Raw genomic sequence first — 17,710 nt, 5'->3', positions numbered from 1 at the left:
TAGATACTACAATTACTGTAGGGGTACATTTACTTATGTCGTTGGTAGCTTCCCAATACGAAACATAAAAATAAGTTGGCAAACATTTAACTAGTTTATGAACGTATGTGGGCGTAAACTAAACATTATTTAGAAATGCGGATTGAGATACAAAACAAAATTTGGTCAAGTAGCTTGATAAATACTCGGAAGTACTTGTGTAGATCTTTTGTGTTGTTTCCATAAATACATACATATGTACATATGTATTTATGTAAATAATGTACATACATATGTAATCCTCGTTAATAAGGATATTATGTAATTACGTCATATCTGACAACACAAAAGCAATATTGATTACATTAGTGTTTTTAGAATAATTTGTTTCGTTCAATTTTTTAAATTCATGTTTTTTTGGTCTAGTCCTTCTCGTGACATGCTACATTATTCGTCGAGTCTTACTTTAGAAGTTTCAATTTCTGTAACTCTACAGTTACCCTTTGAAATAAGTTAACATTTTTGAAAGTCTCTAAGAAAAACATAAACCCAAAAATAAGTCGTCTTGCATATTTACATTTTTATAAGTTATCTCAAGTCTTGAAATGAAATTTACCCTCAAATTTTTGTTATTTATACTTTCAGCCACCTTTGCCCTTTGCATGTTTGACTGTGATCTATATTATGTGAATTCATTCCGCCCAAATTTAGACATCCAACACGAAATTATAAACTTCTTAGACGGACCACAAAGTAAATGTGTGCTACTTTCGTTTTCAAACCGAGAGGATGTTACACAATTAGGCAAATTTCAGTATAAATTTCATCATGACTTTGTGAAAGTGGTGTTTATTTTGTATCCCAATTCTGACCATGATATTCACCATAGTTTATATAATCCGGCAGGATTTAGTCGAAACTCCGTTTTCGTATTCCTCAATAATGATGAAATAAGGTATCACGATTTCCAAAAAATTGTCAGCTTTTACACGGCTCAAATTTACTCAATTTCCAATACAAAAAACATTTGGAGTTTGGTCAAAATTTGTCAATTATGCCTTCAAAATTATCCTGACCACACCTTCTTACACCAGGATCTCTCTTCGCTGGTTAATTCGATAGTTTTAAAGCATTCGGTAGAATTTCGATCCAATCAAAAACCGGACAAATTAAACTGGAATCTTAAGCCTATCGGAATACATGGATATCTTGAAAAATTTTGCACAGACCAAGCATATTTGAGGAAACCTTTCTCCTGTGAGCCCAATTACAGATTCTTTGAAACTGCCCAAGCTTACTACAACTTTTCCATCGAGTTAATTGATTGGGATACGAAGTGGGATTTCTTCACTTCACGGAAATCACCAAGGTATGCATTTATATATTTAAGATCAGATTAGTTTTTAGCCCGAGTCAGGGCTTATGGAACCGTCATGTCCGTCCGTCTGTCTGTCTGTCCGTCTGTCTGTCCGGCACGATAGAGCCAAAACGGCTGAACCGATTGACTTGAAATTTTTACCACATGCATATTGGACAAAATTAGGAAACGAGTTCGAAGATGGGCGAAATCGGTCCAGTGATTGACCGGTGGGGGTCATCGGAGTGGGTGGGGTATTATGCACCAAAGTTTCAAAATTGTCGTAGAAAGCTGAAATTTGGCACAGAGGTTGCTAATGGCTCCTACTAGATAAAAATGACTTCAAGTTGGAAAAATTTTCATCTTGAGCGACCCTATGGGGTGACCCATACCGATTTTTAAAAACCATCATATCGAACTGAAATTTGGTGGAGAGGTTGCTTATGGGGTTTAATGAAAGAATATGATATGATATTGGTAAAATTGTTATCAGGAGCGACCCTATGGGGTGACCCATACCGATTTTTAGAAATTGCTTTAAAAAGATGGAATCCGGCACAATGATACTTAATGGCTTCTAATTAAAGACTATGAAGTTAAAAGTGAGCAAAGTGCAACCAGAGTGACCCTATCGGGTGACCCATACTGATTTTTCAAAATCGTTATATTGAGCTGAAATTTGATATGGAGGCTGAAAAAGTGAAAACCACTGTTGGATAGTACATGCATACAGCTTAGAACTTCATGATGTTAAAGAAGCCCACTGGTCATGGTGGTCAAGGCACATGATTTGTAACTAATTCAAAAATTTGGTACCAAATAGTAGAAACTATCTAACAAACTTTTAACCATCCACAACACGGAAGTTGGTGATATTATGTCGGTCGGAAAAAAATTAGAAGTGGGCTCTGACTTATTGATTCAGGGACTATGTCCCTGACTCGGGCTATATGGAGTCTGCACTGTAGGTTTTTTGTATATCTATTTAGATTAATTAAGTTCAATACGATAAGATTAATTAATATTTTTTTGAAAATATAGCCACTTCAGAGTGAATTTGGTGATTGGGGGCGAACTCTACCTTGAGCAGTACCGGCAGGCGTCAATATCTTCACTCACATTCATCAGGGACGTGGAGGAGTTGTCAATTGTTTATTGTGAGGATGCGTTAAAATATGAGACGTCGACCTACTCGTCCTGGTTATATCCGTTGCATCAAAGTGTTTGGATTTGGTGGGTAACGTCCATCCTGCTAATCTTGATGTTTAATTACATACAATATGCCGTTATTTCCATGCAACATAAAAACAATGGCATGTCACTTCGAGAAGAACTATTTCTCCTAGTTCACAAACTCTTAGACATTCTTTCCACCGTTTTACGTCAGGTCAAACTCAGGGTAATCCTAGAATCGAAAACACTAATCGTATTTTCCGTGTTATCGCTATTTCTGACGATACGATACGAATCGGTCATCACAAGTGACATCATAGCCCCACCACGGCCACTTGTTGCCAAAAACTTGAGAGAGTTAGTGGTCGAGAGGGGGTACAAGGTCTTTATACCGACAGACTCAATCGACGAGACGTATGATTTGGACCTGCACGAAATCAAGGATGCACTTGCGGTAAGAAAAACTTCAATTTGATTGGGCACGCTTGTTTGCATACGCTTTTTCACAATAACTGATTACGCAAATAATATTTTGGATAATTCAACCTGATTTAAGATCGTTATTATTTTTCGCATAAATGATATCCCTTGCTTGATTTTATATTTACGTATCATCGGATAACGGTTACACAATCTCGTTTAAATCTCTAAATCTAGTAATATTTATTTCTACAGCACTACAATATTGACACATCCTATCATTCAGATTGGATAAAAGTGCTGGACACGCCTTGGACATCATGGGACAGTGTTCTGGTCAACTATAACGTTGTGCGAGATTTTAGAAAAACTGAATTGAAATGGTTTATGCCATTTGTAAATTCTCGCGTGAAGCAGCGAAGGATCACGAGAAAAGAAAAGGCGCCACGGAGATTTTGTCACGCCGTGACGGACACGATATTCTTTCAGAGAATATACGCTTTCTACCTGAAGGGTCACGGTTTTAAGGAAATTGTTTCCTGGATGCATTACTTGAGACAAGTTGGGCTTGTACAACTTTGGTTTAGGAATTATATTTGGGCTATAATTGACAAAAATATGCATCGCGTGGCGTATACTGCGATTCAAACGGAAAGTGTTGCATTGACGGGAAAGCTTGGCCAGATATTTATTATTCATGGTGTAGGCTTGCTTGTTGCAGCTACTTTGTTTTGTGTGGAGACTGTTTGGCATTTTTGTCAGAAGACGATTATTATAAAGTTTGAATAGTCTTTAATAATGTGTACATGCATATTTAAAATTTTTCATGACGTTTCATTTAGGGTTGTGATTTGGTTTAGATAAATTGTAAGACAATTTATAAATTTTATCTTAAATCTTATTGATTTCATATATTCTTATGGTACATATGTATTTATGTATGTATCAATTTATTTACATATATGTCCATTTTCCTATTTCCTAGTATTAAACTGTGTTATGTATGTATGATTATACATAAATAAGTGGTACACAGTGAGAGGAGACAGAGGAGAGTATTTATTAGAAGAGAGTTAAAGCTGGAGTGATGTACAGATTCATAACTAATTACATATACATAACTACGTAGGCATACATATACCTAACACTACCCTCTCACGAAAAAATTGTTCTCCTGAAAAATAGTCTGAAAGGTGTGTAGGTCTGCAAACTAACAATTTGAATTAGAAATTTTGGTGGTTTGAGAAATACATAGGTAAAATTCATGGAAAAACGAAATATGAAATGACTCCGGTAAACAAACATGAACGAATATTTTGCATGAATAACATTAAACAATTTAATACACATAACTAATGACGTCGTAATTATGACGGGCTGGAACTTGAGAAGATGGTATGGCTCGCAATCGGTGGTAGAATTGTATCATCTCAGGCGTGGTGGTGGCTGACTTATATAAAACTTGCAGATTTGGACAAAACGATGAACAAAGAGAAATAAATTATTGTGGTCTTGGTATGTGGTCCATCGGGATATCGGAGATACATAAATACGCAGACTGGTGAGGGTTTTGTGTGGGTGACCCATAACCGGACAACTCGAAGACGCAGGGTTTTGTGTGGGTGACCCATAACCGCAACTCTTGAAATAAGGGAACTATATACAATTTGGACTTTAAAGTTACAAGTGGAATACGCACACTTGTGTGAGACTTGAGACGCTGACCCGTAACCGTACAACTCGAAGACTCAGGGTTTTATGTGGGTGACCCATAACCGTGACTGGTTAAAAAAGGGGAACTATATACAATCTGGATTTCCATACTTAACCATGCAAATATTATGTAGACGTTGCTCATTACAAACATTAATCTCGGCGTTAGATTTCATTCTCAGCCTGGGAAAGTGGTGACAACGCAGATCGAGCATAAAAGTTCAGCAGAATTTTGAGACAAGGTGAATCAGATTACATTTTTGCAACAAAATTTGATAAAGAATTGGGACAATTTTCCAGACGAAATGAATAAAAATGACATTTTTGCAAAATATTTTGCAGAAATTTTGATAAATTTTTAACGAATTTTGATCAAAATTTTTCAGAAATTAAACGGAATTTTTTTTTTACAATATTTTTACGATTTTTTAACAATTTTGAAGGACAATTTTGCATATATTTTTTTGACGTGTTTAAAACAAATAACGGAATTTTGAATTTAGCATATTTGCTCGAATTATGAAATGTAAATTTTGGACTGGAGATTTGGAAATTTTAAGAATGGGGGAATATTTTCAGGGTGGTTTAGAACCAATTTACAGACCTGATAGCATCCGGGAGGATAATCCAATTTACAGACCAGATGACGAAAATTCACAAAAAAGTTTCACAGGAAAATCACACAGTTTACGCAAGGTTTTGAGAAGAGAGATTTGGGAAGTTACCCTCGGAAGCAAAATGACAAGCTCTAAGCGGCGGTGGTCAAGCTGCTTAGTCGTCGCAGTCGGAGCAAATTTGGTAGGTGATATGTCTTGCGAAGAATTTTGAAAATTTTAAAATCCATTGTGAGTGGGAGGAGCGAAAGAAAGTACTCGACGGTCCACCAATGTTATGTATATATGATTATACATAAATAAGTGGTACACAGTGAGAGGAGACAGAGGAGAGTATTTATTGGAAGAGAGTTAAAGCTGGAGTGATGTACAGATTCATAACTAATTACATATACATAACTACGTAGGCATACATATACCTAACAACTGTTTATTTTTTATCATATTCTTATTTGTGATTATTAATATAGTGTATTTAGAGTGATGAAATAAATTTGGCCAAGTTACGAATATCCTTGCCATTCTCGGATATAATTTAAAATCTTAAGTATGGAAAATTTTCATGGGAATTGTAATATTAATGAGACATTTAAAATTCTACATTCTTCGTATGCAAGAACTAAGCGACCAACTCTCATTGCATGTACATATGAGCATACATACCTACATGTGTACATTTATTTACATACATACACGTACATAAATTGAGGTTCAATTTTATTCACAGAATTATTTATATATATACCAATTTCCAAAAATATAATCATATCACATATTTGACATACAGTGTGACGTTAGAGTATGAAGAAATTGGCAGGACTGATTTTTGTTTTTTATCAGCAAATGCTTCAACGTCCAGGAACGCTTCGCCAATATCATCATCAGCCGAAATGTTGTCTGCGTCCTTTACAACAAAGTGGAACATCTGGAAAAGTGAAAGTAAAATTAATACAAAATTAATGCGGATGCAATTTTATCATTTCCTAAAAAAGTACTTTGATTTGAGAACTTGGCGAACAAAAAAAATCGCGCTAATTATGCATACACATCATCCAAGAAAATACATTGAAAGAACAAACCTGGTCAGTTCCACGTTGGAAGTTGTCGAAAGTTATGGGCTGATTCCACACAGCCGTACGAGTATTATCCAGCGTTTTTGTCTCATGAAACTTGTAATCTCGTCCATCCTTTCCGTATCGGAAATAGCACAATACGTACGGATCACTTAAACCTCCAAACTCATCCAAGCCTGGAATGCTCCTGCACATAAATATGTACATATGTTAATGACATGGCGAAATTTAAGAACAAATGTTTAAAACTACGCATGGTTAAAAAACATATAAATAAATGCAAAATAAATGAATTAAAAGTAATAAAAACATACTTAAGTTCTAGTGTAAATTTGAATGGTGCCGTATTTTGCATCACAATCTGTCCCGATTTAGTCCCCGAAATTGGAACGGTGAGTTGGTGACCGTGCTCGACATATTCATCCAAATCAATCTCGGCCTGTCCAATGACGGTGCCTTCGCCAGTAATTCCATGCTCTCGAACTTGGACCCAGACTTTCTGATTATTGTAGTAGCAATAAAAAATTGTATCAGGAAATTTTGAACCCTTGAGTTCATCACATTATTTAGATACGCATAAATTTCACCTGATTAGTTCCTTTGGTGTACTGAATTTCCCAAACCTTGATCCATTTTGGATTCAATTCATTCACAAAGACTTCAGAATCATCCAATGATTGGAGATCTTCACCTCTTCGCGTCGAATGGGTTGGAAGGGAGCCAAATCGCACTTTTACGTACGAATTGACGCTCTCATGTCGCGAATTTCTTCCCGCTGGGAGATTTCTGTATACATTTCAAATTAAAATCAGTAAATAACTTTTACTTTAAATTATCCCCAAAAATACGATGACTTTCGTACGTAGCTGAAAGGACGAAATGCAGTTTTTCTGGTCTCGGATTCCTGTCATTGTAACTACTTTGTGGGGAATCTGCATAATATCGGTCTTCATCGCGACGGTACTCTCGTTCCTTGTATCGGTCGTCGCCTGCTACCCTTTGCTGCGAACTGTCGCCTCCACGATACCACTGGTCAGATCCGTCACCACGATATGCTCGCTCCGAGTCATACTCACTCCCGCGGTACCTCTGCTCCCCCGTCGATCCCCGATACCTTTGCTGTGGGGATGAACTCACAGCGACGAACAGGACAAACGTGAAGGATATTAAGCTTAATTTGCACATTGTTTTACGAATTGTTCAAAAATGGAAAAAGTAGCGGGCGAGGTAGAGATTTATATGTGCGTGGTAGTTGATTCCTCGCCAAGACAAGACTGGCTACAGCTTAGCGTGGAATAGGATTAGTTTTATCTAATAAGTTGACAACAAGCATGACTCGACCTGTTATCGCGAAATATGTATATGTGGTTAATTCTGGAGAAGGTAATGTAGGTTTTTGATGCGAAAGAAGTGTTGAACGAACAGATATATAGATATATGTATTTACGTATATACATACATGCATCAAGGTAAATTTGTATGAACGAAGGGCGACTTATTTTGCATACCTGTTCCGCTGATGTCATCCTCACTTTTGCCATTGTAATAATATTACGTAGCATTGGTTAATAATGTTACGGGGAATTGACTTCTTAAGAAATTAATGGAAACCGGTTTAATGCGACGACGATTATTTGAGATAAATATAAGTCATGCAGTAAATGATTTGTCTTATTTGTCATGCAGGTAGACAAATGCATTATTTAACTGGACGATGTCGATAACAAGTGTGACTCAATTTTGTACAGACTTGATTAAATTGATTTGTACCTGTCAACTCGGTTAAATTAAATTGTTAAGGACAAAAAGATCGTAGTTTGTAGATGGACAACGAATTTGTTTTCAACAAATTGGATGACTAATTTCCAGATAGTCTGCTGTTTATGTATTTAATTTAACGACGACACATCCTGAATGAAAATGTTGGTCATTTCATTACAAATGAAACTGGACGTGACGACGAAACTCTAATCGTTAGATCAGAGACGGGACTCCTTTTGTCCAAGGCGACTATCACCCATGGGAAAGATTGCGTAAATGAATATGAAACAATATTATTTGACCAGTCACTCATTTTGAAATCAGGAAAAGGGTATGACATCCAAGTAATCTGTATGGCATTTGATCCCAGCGCCTTCTTCAAACCACCACGACCAGCGTCAAAGAAACGTCGAGATGACGAAGGGAATACCAGTATTTGTAGTTTATTTATTTTGACAAAATCTGAATTTTTCTTTAAGATAACTGAAAGATTGTATATGTAAGAAGTTTTCCATTTTGGCAATGTCTCTAAGAATTAATCACCAAGTCTGGGGAAGGATAAAATTTTATTCCAGAGACATAGATAAACGTGCCCCAAACATCTTCAAATGCAACTGCTTACGGATCCAACTGGATTCGAAACTTCATCACTAGTGCCGCACCTGGAGAGCCCGAGCCTTGCATTATTATATAATTGCTCATAACGGATGTCAATATATAAATTATTAAGTAGTACCATTTGTTCTTATATTTTTCGAATATTTTCTTTATTTAAGTTTTAACATGTTTCATATTTGATTGAATTACGTATAATTTTATAAGTAGAATGTCAGGAAATCTGTCTAAAAAAAGATAATAACTACTCAACTACAGAAGTAGGAAAAGCTAATACTTTTCTATACTAAATAAAACAAATGTAATGTGAAAATTTGCAAGCGTGTAATTTAAATGTGTTTCCTAGTTTGCGTTTTTCTTAGTGCATTTCATTGGCTTCTTCTTTCCTGTACCACCACCCTTCATCTCGTCATCATAAATCGGCTTGGCGAGTTTATTGTCTCCCTTGGCACTGAAAGAGATACCCAAATATAACCATTTAATTTATAAGTAGTGAATATATGTACAACTGTGTACATATGTAAGCACATAAACAATTAATTTAATAATTTCATGCATTAATAAAGTAATTTACCCATAGTCGAAGAGAAGCTCGGTGCCTGGTTCGATTTTATCCTTTGCAAATACAGCAATCCGATGATCTCCATTCACTCGCAGAATTTTTGTGTAGCAATTCGCCTTCGCACCTTTAGAATGATTTGCAAATCGTAGTTTATTTCCAATCCTCGTTGAATCAATCACATAATCTGAAAGGGATAGAATAATAATAATATAATATAACACCATTTGATATCACCTAATCGTAAACGATACACCTAAAGTAGACAATATATTATCAATTTGCGAGTCATATGCATATTTTAACTGAGAATATTGATTCAATCAATATTCTCAGACAAAAAAATAAAACGCAATCAAATTGATTGCGTTTTAAAATTTAATTTTTGTCGTATTCTAACATGTAATTCTAACATGTAATTAGCCTGTAACTTTTTTACGTTTGGTTTCAAGATTTTTTTTTCTACCGGTAAATGAGGTTATTTAGATTTAGCTGACCAAGGGTCGACCGACGGACATGAACAGGGTATGCTACCTCGGGTTTTTGGTGGGTTCTGGGCTAGCAAACCCACGGGTAGACGGGGTTTTCGAACTGAATAAAGTATGATAATAGGACATTACTAAAAATTCTACAAATTAATTAGCTTTTAAAATTGAATTAATAAGCTGTTTTGTTGCGAAATTACTGAAAAAGTAGATTATTTTCAGAACTTAATATACGAGGTCGTAACTCAGTTTGCTTCCAAAACCCCGACTACCATAAAAAGCCTGGGACTGGGAAACCCCTGGGTATGGGTTTTCAATAGCAAAACCCCGGGGTTTTCCTTGCCCTGTGCATCAACGATAATCCAGTCATGGGCAATTCATTAATTATCTGATGCATACCTGAATTCAGATTGAACAGGAAGCTACATTTCTTTCTGTCATAGACTATTCCCCTGCGCTCCGTTTCATTCTTGGAGATTCGTTCCCCACAATATTCTGAGATGAAGTCATCTTTATTTGCACCGCCGGCAAGGAAGCAGCCCCAACCAGAGACAGAAGATCGGCCCAACAGGAGACGCTTGCCTGCAATGTACAAAATGATATTCATGTAAAAACAGCCATTATTACTAATTATTAGATCAGCAAAAATATTTTTGATTACCAAATCGTCGTTGACAGTTGACGTTTTTACAATGAATTTTTTCCCTGTCGAGTTCATGAGCACTACAAGCTTTGCAAAGGTCAGCGTCGCATTCGCGACTAGCGATGAAACATGGACACAATTTCGTGGAACATTGGCCCTTGCATTTGCAACCCGGGAACCGATTCGAACCTTGAACACAAAAAACAATAAAAAAATATTATAAAGAACTAACCTCTAATAAATTAAGAAAATATAGATTTAAAATTAGTTGTTTGGCGAGTTTGATATTCTGTCTTACAGTCGGCGCTGCAAAGGCAGAATTTTTCGCAATTGAGCGTTGATTGAGCACAGCAGCAATCCGGATTAGATACAGAGCATTCCCCAGAGTGATTGCACGGGATGTAGTTATTCTCATGCGAATCCACAATTAACGGAGCTTTAAACTTCTTTGGTTTTCGCGGAGTCTTGGACTTTGCTTTCCTAGTTTTTCCGCTGCTGGAGCAAGGAGGGTCGTCCTCACTTTCCATGTTCGACTCCTTTTTTTCCTCAAGAAGACTCTGTCCTTGAGCAAACTGGAACACCTACACAGAACAAGTTAAATACCATTTAAATGTGTAATTTCTCTTCGTTGGAATAAAAACTCTAAAACCTCTTGGCACGTCCGATTCAGAATTATTTCCGCCATTGAGCAAAAATCTTTTTTAAACAAAGGTTGAATTGATCGGAATAAGGTCTCCTCCGCTGAATGCATAGATAAATAATAAAGAAAAATGGATGATCAATCAGGAAAAAATGTCTTTTTTTGTTTGTGCATATATACCCGGAGTCCATTCGGTTGTATGAGAAGTAATACGACGTGACGATGTTGGCTTTTCCTCAATTCCCAGCCGATAACATTTAGTACCACAAATTTTGTCTTCTTCTTCTTCTTCTGCATCCTCTTCAGAACTGGAATCATCTGAATCAGTTGGCATCTCACCACGCTCCTCCGGCGCTGAAAAATAAATTGAAGTATAATTATTCGTTGTGTTAATTCGAGTTTTGACGATCTTGACTAAATTCTATTTTTTTACTATGATACGTGCAGTAGTACATGGCACATCTCTTGCAAAATAAGGAATGATAAGAATGCATGGCTTTGTCCTTCGAAATGGATTGGGCTTCTGGTCCATCAATGTTTGGCGAGTAGTCAGGATGTCGAGGTTCGAACAATTGACAGCTGGCTGCTTCTTGGGAAAGGCTCATATATCTGAAATTAAAAAGACCATCTTCAGAATCATTACATTTGCTTCGCAAAATTCATACCGATCCATCAATGCTTCCGGTTTCCAACGCATCTGATACAGTTTCACCATTGCTTCAAATATTTCCAGTTTCGGAGAGGCACCCTCAGGTTCGCCACTAATCTGCATCGCCTTGTTCACTAGTTTCATAAACTGTTCATCGCTCTCAATCTTATATGCAGGGGTGTACGTTGGCGTACTATTTAGTTGATCATCAGCGTCGTCGTCGTCATCGTCTTCATCATGCCCATACACCTGACTATCATAGGTGTCGTTAACAAGTTGCTTTATAAACCTTCCAGCTTCTTTCTTATTCGCCAGCACTTCTTCTCCTAGGTATGGAATATGGGTCAGCGTCGGCTCATCCTCAGCATAAACATTTGTAGGAGTGGAAACCCAGTAGGTCACTGGTGGAAGTGCTTTTATCTTCGGAATGACACTGGCTGCAACCTTGGATCGTCCACCAAATGACGGGCGCAATTTATCTTTAATTGGAATGGTATAACCTCTAAACTTGGTTCCAGGACTCTTCATGCTGGTCTGTTTTTGGGTTTGGGGCGAGTCCGAGTCCGATGAAGACGATGTAACTGAAGGAGGTACGGTCCACTGACTTGTATTGAGCTTAAAATCAGCCGGTCGTTCTGAGTCTTTCCTCTCGTCAAGTTTTTTAATCTCCTCTGTAAATACAAAATATAAAATAAAATGATAGAATTGTTACTTACGAGCATTTAGTACAAATTGAGAATATAAATTTCAAACTATTTTATTACCTTCCATCCGGTTCATGTTACTTCTCCAATCCGCGGTGAGCTCAGCTTCTACTTCTTCGTGAAGATCTTCAGCAGCTTGTTTCACATTTTCCTGGAAGTATGTTTTCAGCACCTCAATTTCTTCGTTCAAACTTCTAGATTCCGAATCAGAATCTTCCCCTTCCAACCGAATGTGCTTTTTCTTTTTCAGATGTCCTATTGCCGAATCCAATGATGACGATGATGAGTCTAGCTGCTCGTCGTCGTCCGACTGATCCTGATTCCTAGTTGTAGTTTCCATTTTGGTGACTGGTTAGAATATTAGCTTGATATTTAACTACATAAAATATGAACTGCAATTAGTCAACTTTACTTATTAGCGCAGTAAATGATTCGAATTTCGAAAAGAGATGATTAGATCATTTATTATAAATTATAATTTATAAATTATAAATTATAATTTATAAATCGATTTTCAGTTTACAAAATTAAAAAAACATATCAAAGACAAAATGCCAAATGGAAAGTCTATCATAAGAAGTTTACCTTTTGGTTCTTAATTATTATTATATTCTGTCCAAAAAACTACGATATGAAATCAAAATCAAAATCAAACTAAATTTCTGGAGCAACCAAGCAAGACTAAAACTTGTCGCTTTCGTTGGGCATGGGTCCCATTAAATTTGGCGCGTTGGTTGTCACCCACTGTGACTCATTCCGCCCCCAAATGAAGAAAGATAAACCGGTAGAATTAGATAAGCTAAAATTTAGCTTATCTAATTCTATCTTAGCTAAATAATATTTATATTATTTAGCTTATTAAATATGTAGCTCTATATATGTCAAATTACACCTTAGTTAAGTATGTAATATCTAGAATTATGATTATAAAATAATCGGCCAGACATGTCTATAGCGTTATATGTAAAAAATGATAGACTAGAAAACTCGATACCGTTTTGGATAATTGTGAAATTATGAAAGAGATTAGAGACTTTTGTGAAACTGATTAATTTGCGTGGTCAATAAAAGTTCTGGGAGTGTATCTGAATATACAACTTTTCTGAATTAACGAGTCAGAGTCTAAATCGCGTAGAGTAGATTTATCGTCTTTCGAAAATATATATTTATATATAATCGTATGGATAAGCTATTAGGTAGTAAAATACATAATTAGCTACTAATTATGTATTAACCAATTATAATTAGCATCCACCTCAATTTCAAGTTGAGATTCTCAACTAATATTACCCAGTCTATCCAGATATAGTGTTACTGGTATAAACGCGTAGGACGCATTCATTTTTGAGAATTTAAATTTCATGGTCATTTCATTGGAAAGCCAGTTAAATTTTGAATAGAAAACATGTCACACTTAAACGTTTGATCCCCTTGTGCTGGTAAACTTTTGAAGAAGCGAACCCCAATCACCCACCGCGGAACGAACGAAATTTACTGACAAAGTGTCACATTCCCGGGTCAGAAATTTTTTTGTGACCCTGACGTTTATATGGGGTTAAGAACATACCTTTTCCTCGACTTTAATAGACATTTGGTGTTGATATCTATTTTGGTTCGAAAATGCCAAAGTCAAACCTAAGGTGGAAATGAAGTCAGAAATGTGCATCTTAAATAATTAAGTTTTTCACGAATTTCGCTGCATTTTTTATTGTGGAGCCCTGCACAAGGGCCGGCGGGCTTCCACCCAATATGGACTGGTTGAGGGGGTGTTCACTCTTCACCAAGACGTTAACCAAATATATTTTAAAACTATCTCCTCTCCTTAATCAAGGAAATTGGGCGGTTTTTGCCCAATCAATTCCGCCGATTCCCCCAAAAACCATGAATGCACCCCGATAAGATGAAATTTTGACCTCTATTGTGTAATCAGCTAACCCTTAGATTATATAATGCAAAATTATTTAGTTTTTGGTTCAGAAATGTTTCGATCGTATAGGAATTCTCATCGACAAACTGATAATTTTTTCTTGTTTTTCCCCATGCCACTTGAGGAAGGAGTTTATTTTTTTTAGCGTAGCATCTTTCCGCGGATGGGTGACCTTGTGGTACTTACTAACAATGCGATGGTGTGAAGTGTAACCCTCAAATTTGGCTGAAATTTTAAAATTATGTGGTCCAAGTCAGTACAACCAACGTTTCTTAAGGCATTTTGTGCGATGGTCAGAATTAGCCAACCTATTTGAAGTCGAAGTTCCAAAAATGGGTGATTTTTACTAAGCAGAGGAAGCAAACCCCACTCCCATTCTTTTAAAGGGAGAAATAGCCAATTTTTCAACTTTGACCTCAAATAGTTTAGTTTTGAACAATTCCAGCCATCGCACAAAATGCCCCAAGAAACGTTTGTTGTATTGACTTGGACCACACAATTTTAAAATTTCAAACAATTCAGAGGGTTACACTTCACACCATCGCATTGTAAGCTTGAAGGACTTATGTGTGGGTCATTTTTCAGTGCTCTTCTGATTGCTGAAGTTGTAAGGTATATAATTTGTATGGTCAAAGTCTTTGGCCTCCGACGGAGATTTTGTGCTAGTTTGACGTTCAGAACTTCGGACATCACTGGAGTCCTCCCTGACCTTAGACCACCGAAACGTTTATACCATAGATAGACACTGTCCCTAGGGAAAGCTTAATAGTTTGGGCAGCCAGATGATAATTTTCCTTGGACTGCTACACACTACACAACTCGAACATTGCGATTTTTTTCTCACGTAAAAAGTGAAAAATTATTATGCCGCGCGTGTATGGTAAAGCTGCTCCAGGTAAAAGAGCTTAACATCAATTATAGGTACTGAATGTATGTAAAATGCAACTTGTGTTTTAATTTTATCTTACTGGGGTCAAAAGTACTGCGCGAGTAAGACTTTATCTGAATAGACTATATACCCAATTTATCATCTAATAACACGCTTGTCAAATAAAAAACGACCTTATATTTCCTTGCCCCTATTATTATTAAGGTCACTTAATAATTTCACAGTATGCCCTTATCTTAACCAACTCGGTGAGTTGGGTTGCAAAAACGAAGCGGCAAATTTTTGGCGAATCCCGCCTTGAGTCATATATGTACATACATATGCACAATGTACTATTTTTCGGGAAGGTGTTGCAAAATTCCCAGTGGGTGTCGTACGGACTTACAGAATTATTCGGTTATCAAGGTGCATTTCAGAGTAGGGACGACGGCGTTGGATAGCGTCGTTCTCCGTCGAAACTTCATAAGTACTTTTGGAAGTCACTGGACAGGATTTTCCCAGTTACTCCGAAGTTAATGGAATTTAGCCCTCATTTTCATCAAAACGGTTACGCGCTGTGTATATGCAGCAGAGCTTTTTAATTAATTAGTGAAATCAATTAATTTGCTAATTAATTACCAATTTTCAGCTAATTAACAATTATAAATTAGTTTTAATTACCTTACTAGAGTAATTAAACTGAGTCAATTATAATTAATTAGTTTCGTGATATTTTAACCAATTAATTAATTAACTAATTAATTACTTAATTTTTGAGATTTATCTGGTTTGCGCTGTTTCGTTTTCCCAGGTAAAGTGGCGTTTTTTAATCTGGCAACTCTCCTATTCTACATGACTTATTTTCAAGCCCTCATAATTAAATTTCATGCAATAATTTCAACTTTGTTACAATAAATAACTGCATACTGTAAAGTATATAAGTGCAAATAATGGAAGACGATATTCTCAAAAATTAATATGAAAATCTTAACAAACTAACAATGTCAATACTCAAATACCATCATCAGCTCCAGTTGAACTTTACTTGATGGACTGATTATAATCATTCCATCAATTAAAGGATACATAAATGTATCCGAAATATGGGCGATGTTAAAATGTAACGATTATTATAAATTTGAGTTGCCGGTAATTATTTCTGCCGTCCGTAATTTTATATTGTAGCTTGTAAATTTGCGTTGAAAACAATTCTTTTTTTAACTAATTAATTATTTTTCGAGAAGTAATTAATTACTTTTTTTAGAAGTAATTAATTAGTAATTATAATTAATTAGTTGAAGCTCTCTAATTAAAAATTGATAATTAATTAGATTAAAGATGTCAGCGCTAATTATTAATTACTAATTAATTATTCTTTGCGTTAATTAAAAAGCTCTGATATGCAGACTACCTCAGATAACAATTTCGGAGATGTAATTATCAAATATGAGCACTGACGTAGTGAGAATAAATTATTTATACAGTCACACCAAGTAATTACAACATTTAGTATTTATTAACCCCAAATCGGATTTCAAACTCCACAGCATCACAAATTGAGACGTCACATGCAATGACAAAAATTAAACATTTCATCCAGCCAACCCCGGAAGAAGGAAAAGATGCGAAGTTCAAGTTCATCATTAAAATCATTTTTTAATATCAATCATCATCAGCCATCATTCCTTCCATCCAGCATTTCAAACGGGAGCCGTCTACATATTGACTGGGAACTGGTTAAGGGTGATGGAATTTCTGCCCGCCAAAAACACGTGCCCATTTGATTAACATTGCGAGCGGGCTGAAATTCAAATCAAATCCATCACCCTTAACCACTTCCCAGTCAATAGCATGCGAGTTGGGTGACGACTACTGTGCTGAAAATAATTAAGCGTGATGGAATTTCTACCCGCAAAAACCACGGGCCCATTTGATTAACATTGAGAGCGGGCTGAAATTCAAATCAAATTCATCACGCTGCATAAATCATTTCCCAATCAATATCAATCTTTCCTATTTTTGATGTGATATCCAGCTACATATTTAGATACCAACTGGGACAAACTCACGGTCGGCACGATAACATACTTAACTTACGCCAGCCAGGCTGTTTCACCTATATATGAGATAACTTTGACTTGAGGAAAGGGCCGGATAATCTAAAAAGAAACGACGTACGGTCGCCTCTGTAACAGAGGTAAGCAACCAGGAGACAACCGGACGTGGTTTTTTTTACATGATCCGGCCTTTTCCTCAAGTCAAAGTTATCTCATATATAGGTGAAACAGCCTGACGCCAGCTACTTGTCTATAACCCTCCAAATAATTTCTTTCAATCAGAAACACGCCGCGCTTTTTCAAGCAGGGTTCCGAAAGCATCGCTTTTTGTTTGACCAACACTCGATGTTTTGGGTCTAATTTAGTCATCGGAAGATATTTCAGAATTTACAGAACTTATTCCGTGGAGTATGCAAAGAGTTGTTTTTCTAAAAATTTGATCAAAAAGTTTGGAATGACGAAATGTGGGCCAA

General features: G+C 36.3%; 2 protein-coding genes and 1 long non-coding RNA gene across 3 annotated transcripts; 1 reads left to right on the top strand and 2 right to left on the bottom strand.

The window, feature by feature from the left end:
• Positions 1–4,792: 4,792 nt before the first annotated feature.
• LOC118433807 lies at positions 4,793–5,300 on the top strand. The gene is made up of 2 exons (XR_004833588.1): positions 4,793–4,884; positions 5,222–5,300. It is a non-coding gene; the product is annotated as an uncharacterized LOC118433807 (long non-coding RNA).
• A 273-nt stretch (positions 5,301–5,573) lies between these two features.
• Positions 5,574–7,616, bottom strand: LOC110853744. Its single transcript, XM_022102066.2, has 5 exons — positions 7,192–7,616; positions 6,917–7,115; positions 6,644–6,828; positions 6,336–6,516; positions 5,574–6,181 (listed from the first exon to the last, which is right to left on the bottom strand). Exons 1-5 carry the CDS (start codon positions 7,512–7,514, stop codon positions 6,020–6,022), a joined length of 1,050 nt encoding a protein of 349 aa, XP_021957758.1. The 5' UTR covers positions 7,515–7,616; the 3' UTR covers positions 5,574–6,019.
• A 1,212-nt stretch (positions 7,617–8,828) lies between these two features.
• LOC110860632 (histone-lysine N-methyltransferase E(z)) lies at positions 8,829–13,099 on the bottom strand. Its single transcript, XM_035846839.1, has 11 exons — positions 12,971–13,099; positions 12,446–12,761; positions 11,698–12,352; positions 11,466–11,641; positions 11,213–11,386; positions 11,042–11,133; positions 10,691–10,973; positions 10,411–10,581; positions 10,149–10,331; positions 9,280–9,451; positions 8,829–9,156 (listed from the first exon to the last, which is right to left on the bottom strand). The coding sequence occupies exons 2-11, from the start codon at positions 12,723–12,725 to the stop codon at positions 9,048–9,050; spliced, it is 2,295 nt and encodes a 764-aa protein (XP_035702732.1). The 5' UTR covers positions 12,726–12,761; positions 12,971–13,099; the 3' UTR covers positions 8,829–9,047.
• Positions 13,100–17,710: the final 4,611 nt, after the last annotated feature.

This window comes from Folsomia candida, unplaced genomic scaffold (genome assembly GCF_002217175.1).
Source record: "Folsomia candida strain VU population unplaced genomic scaffold, ASM221717v1 Fcan01_Sc001, whole genome shotgun sequence".
Classification (NCBI taxonomy): Eukaryota; Metazoa; Arthropoda; class Collembola; order Entomobryomorpha; family Isotomidae; genus Folsomia; species Folsomia candida.
Note: the sequence above shows the minus strand (reverse complement) of the source record. Positions and strands in the feature narration are given on the sequence as shown.

What these genes read in the sequence shown, in the direction of transcription:
- LOC110853744 (XM_022102066.2), bottom strand. Translation starts at nt 7,514, where the DNA reads ATGTGCAAATTAAGCTTAATATCCTTCACGTTTGTCCTGTTCGTCGCT. An exon ending in ACACCAAAGGAACTAATCAG is followed by an intron (nt 6,829 to 6,916) that starts GTGAAATTTATG and finishes TACAATAATCAG; the next exon opens with AAAGTCTGGGTCCAAGTTCG. An exon ending in AAATTTACACTAGAACTTAA is followed by an intron (nt 6,517 to 6,643) that starts GTATGTTTTTAT and finishes ATTTATGTGCAG; the next exon opens with GAGCATTCCAGGCTTGGATG.
- LOC110860632 (XM_035846839.1), bottom strand. Translation starts at nt 12,725, where the DNA reads ATGGAAACTACAACTAGGAATCAGGATCAGTCGGACGACGACGAGCAG. An exon ending in TAACATGAACCGGATGGAAG is followed by an intron (nt 12,353 to 12,445) that starts GTAATAAAATAG and finishes TTGTATTTACAG; the next exon opens with AGGAGATTAAAAAACTTGAC. An exon ending in GTACTACTGCACGTATCATA is followed by an intron (nt 11,387 to 11,465) that starts GTAAAAAAATAG and finishes TTTATTTTTCAG; the next exon opens with CGCCGGAGGAGCGTGGTGAG.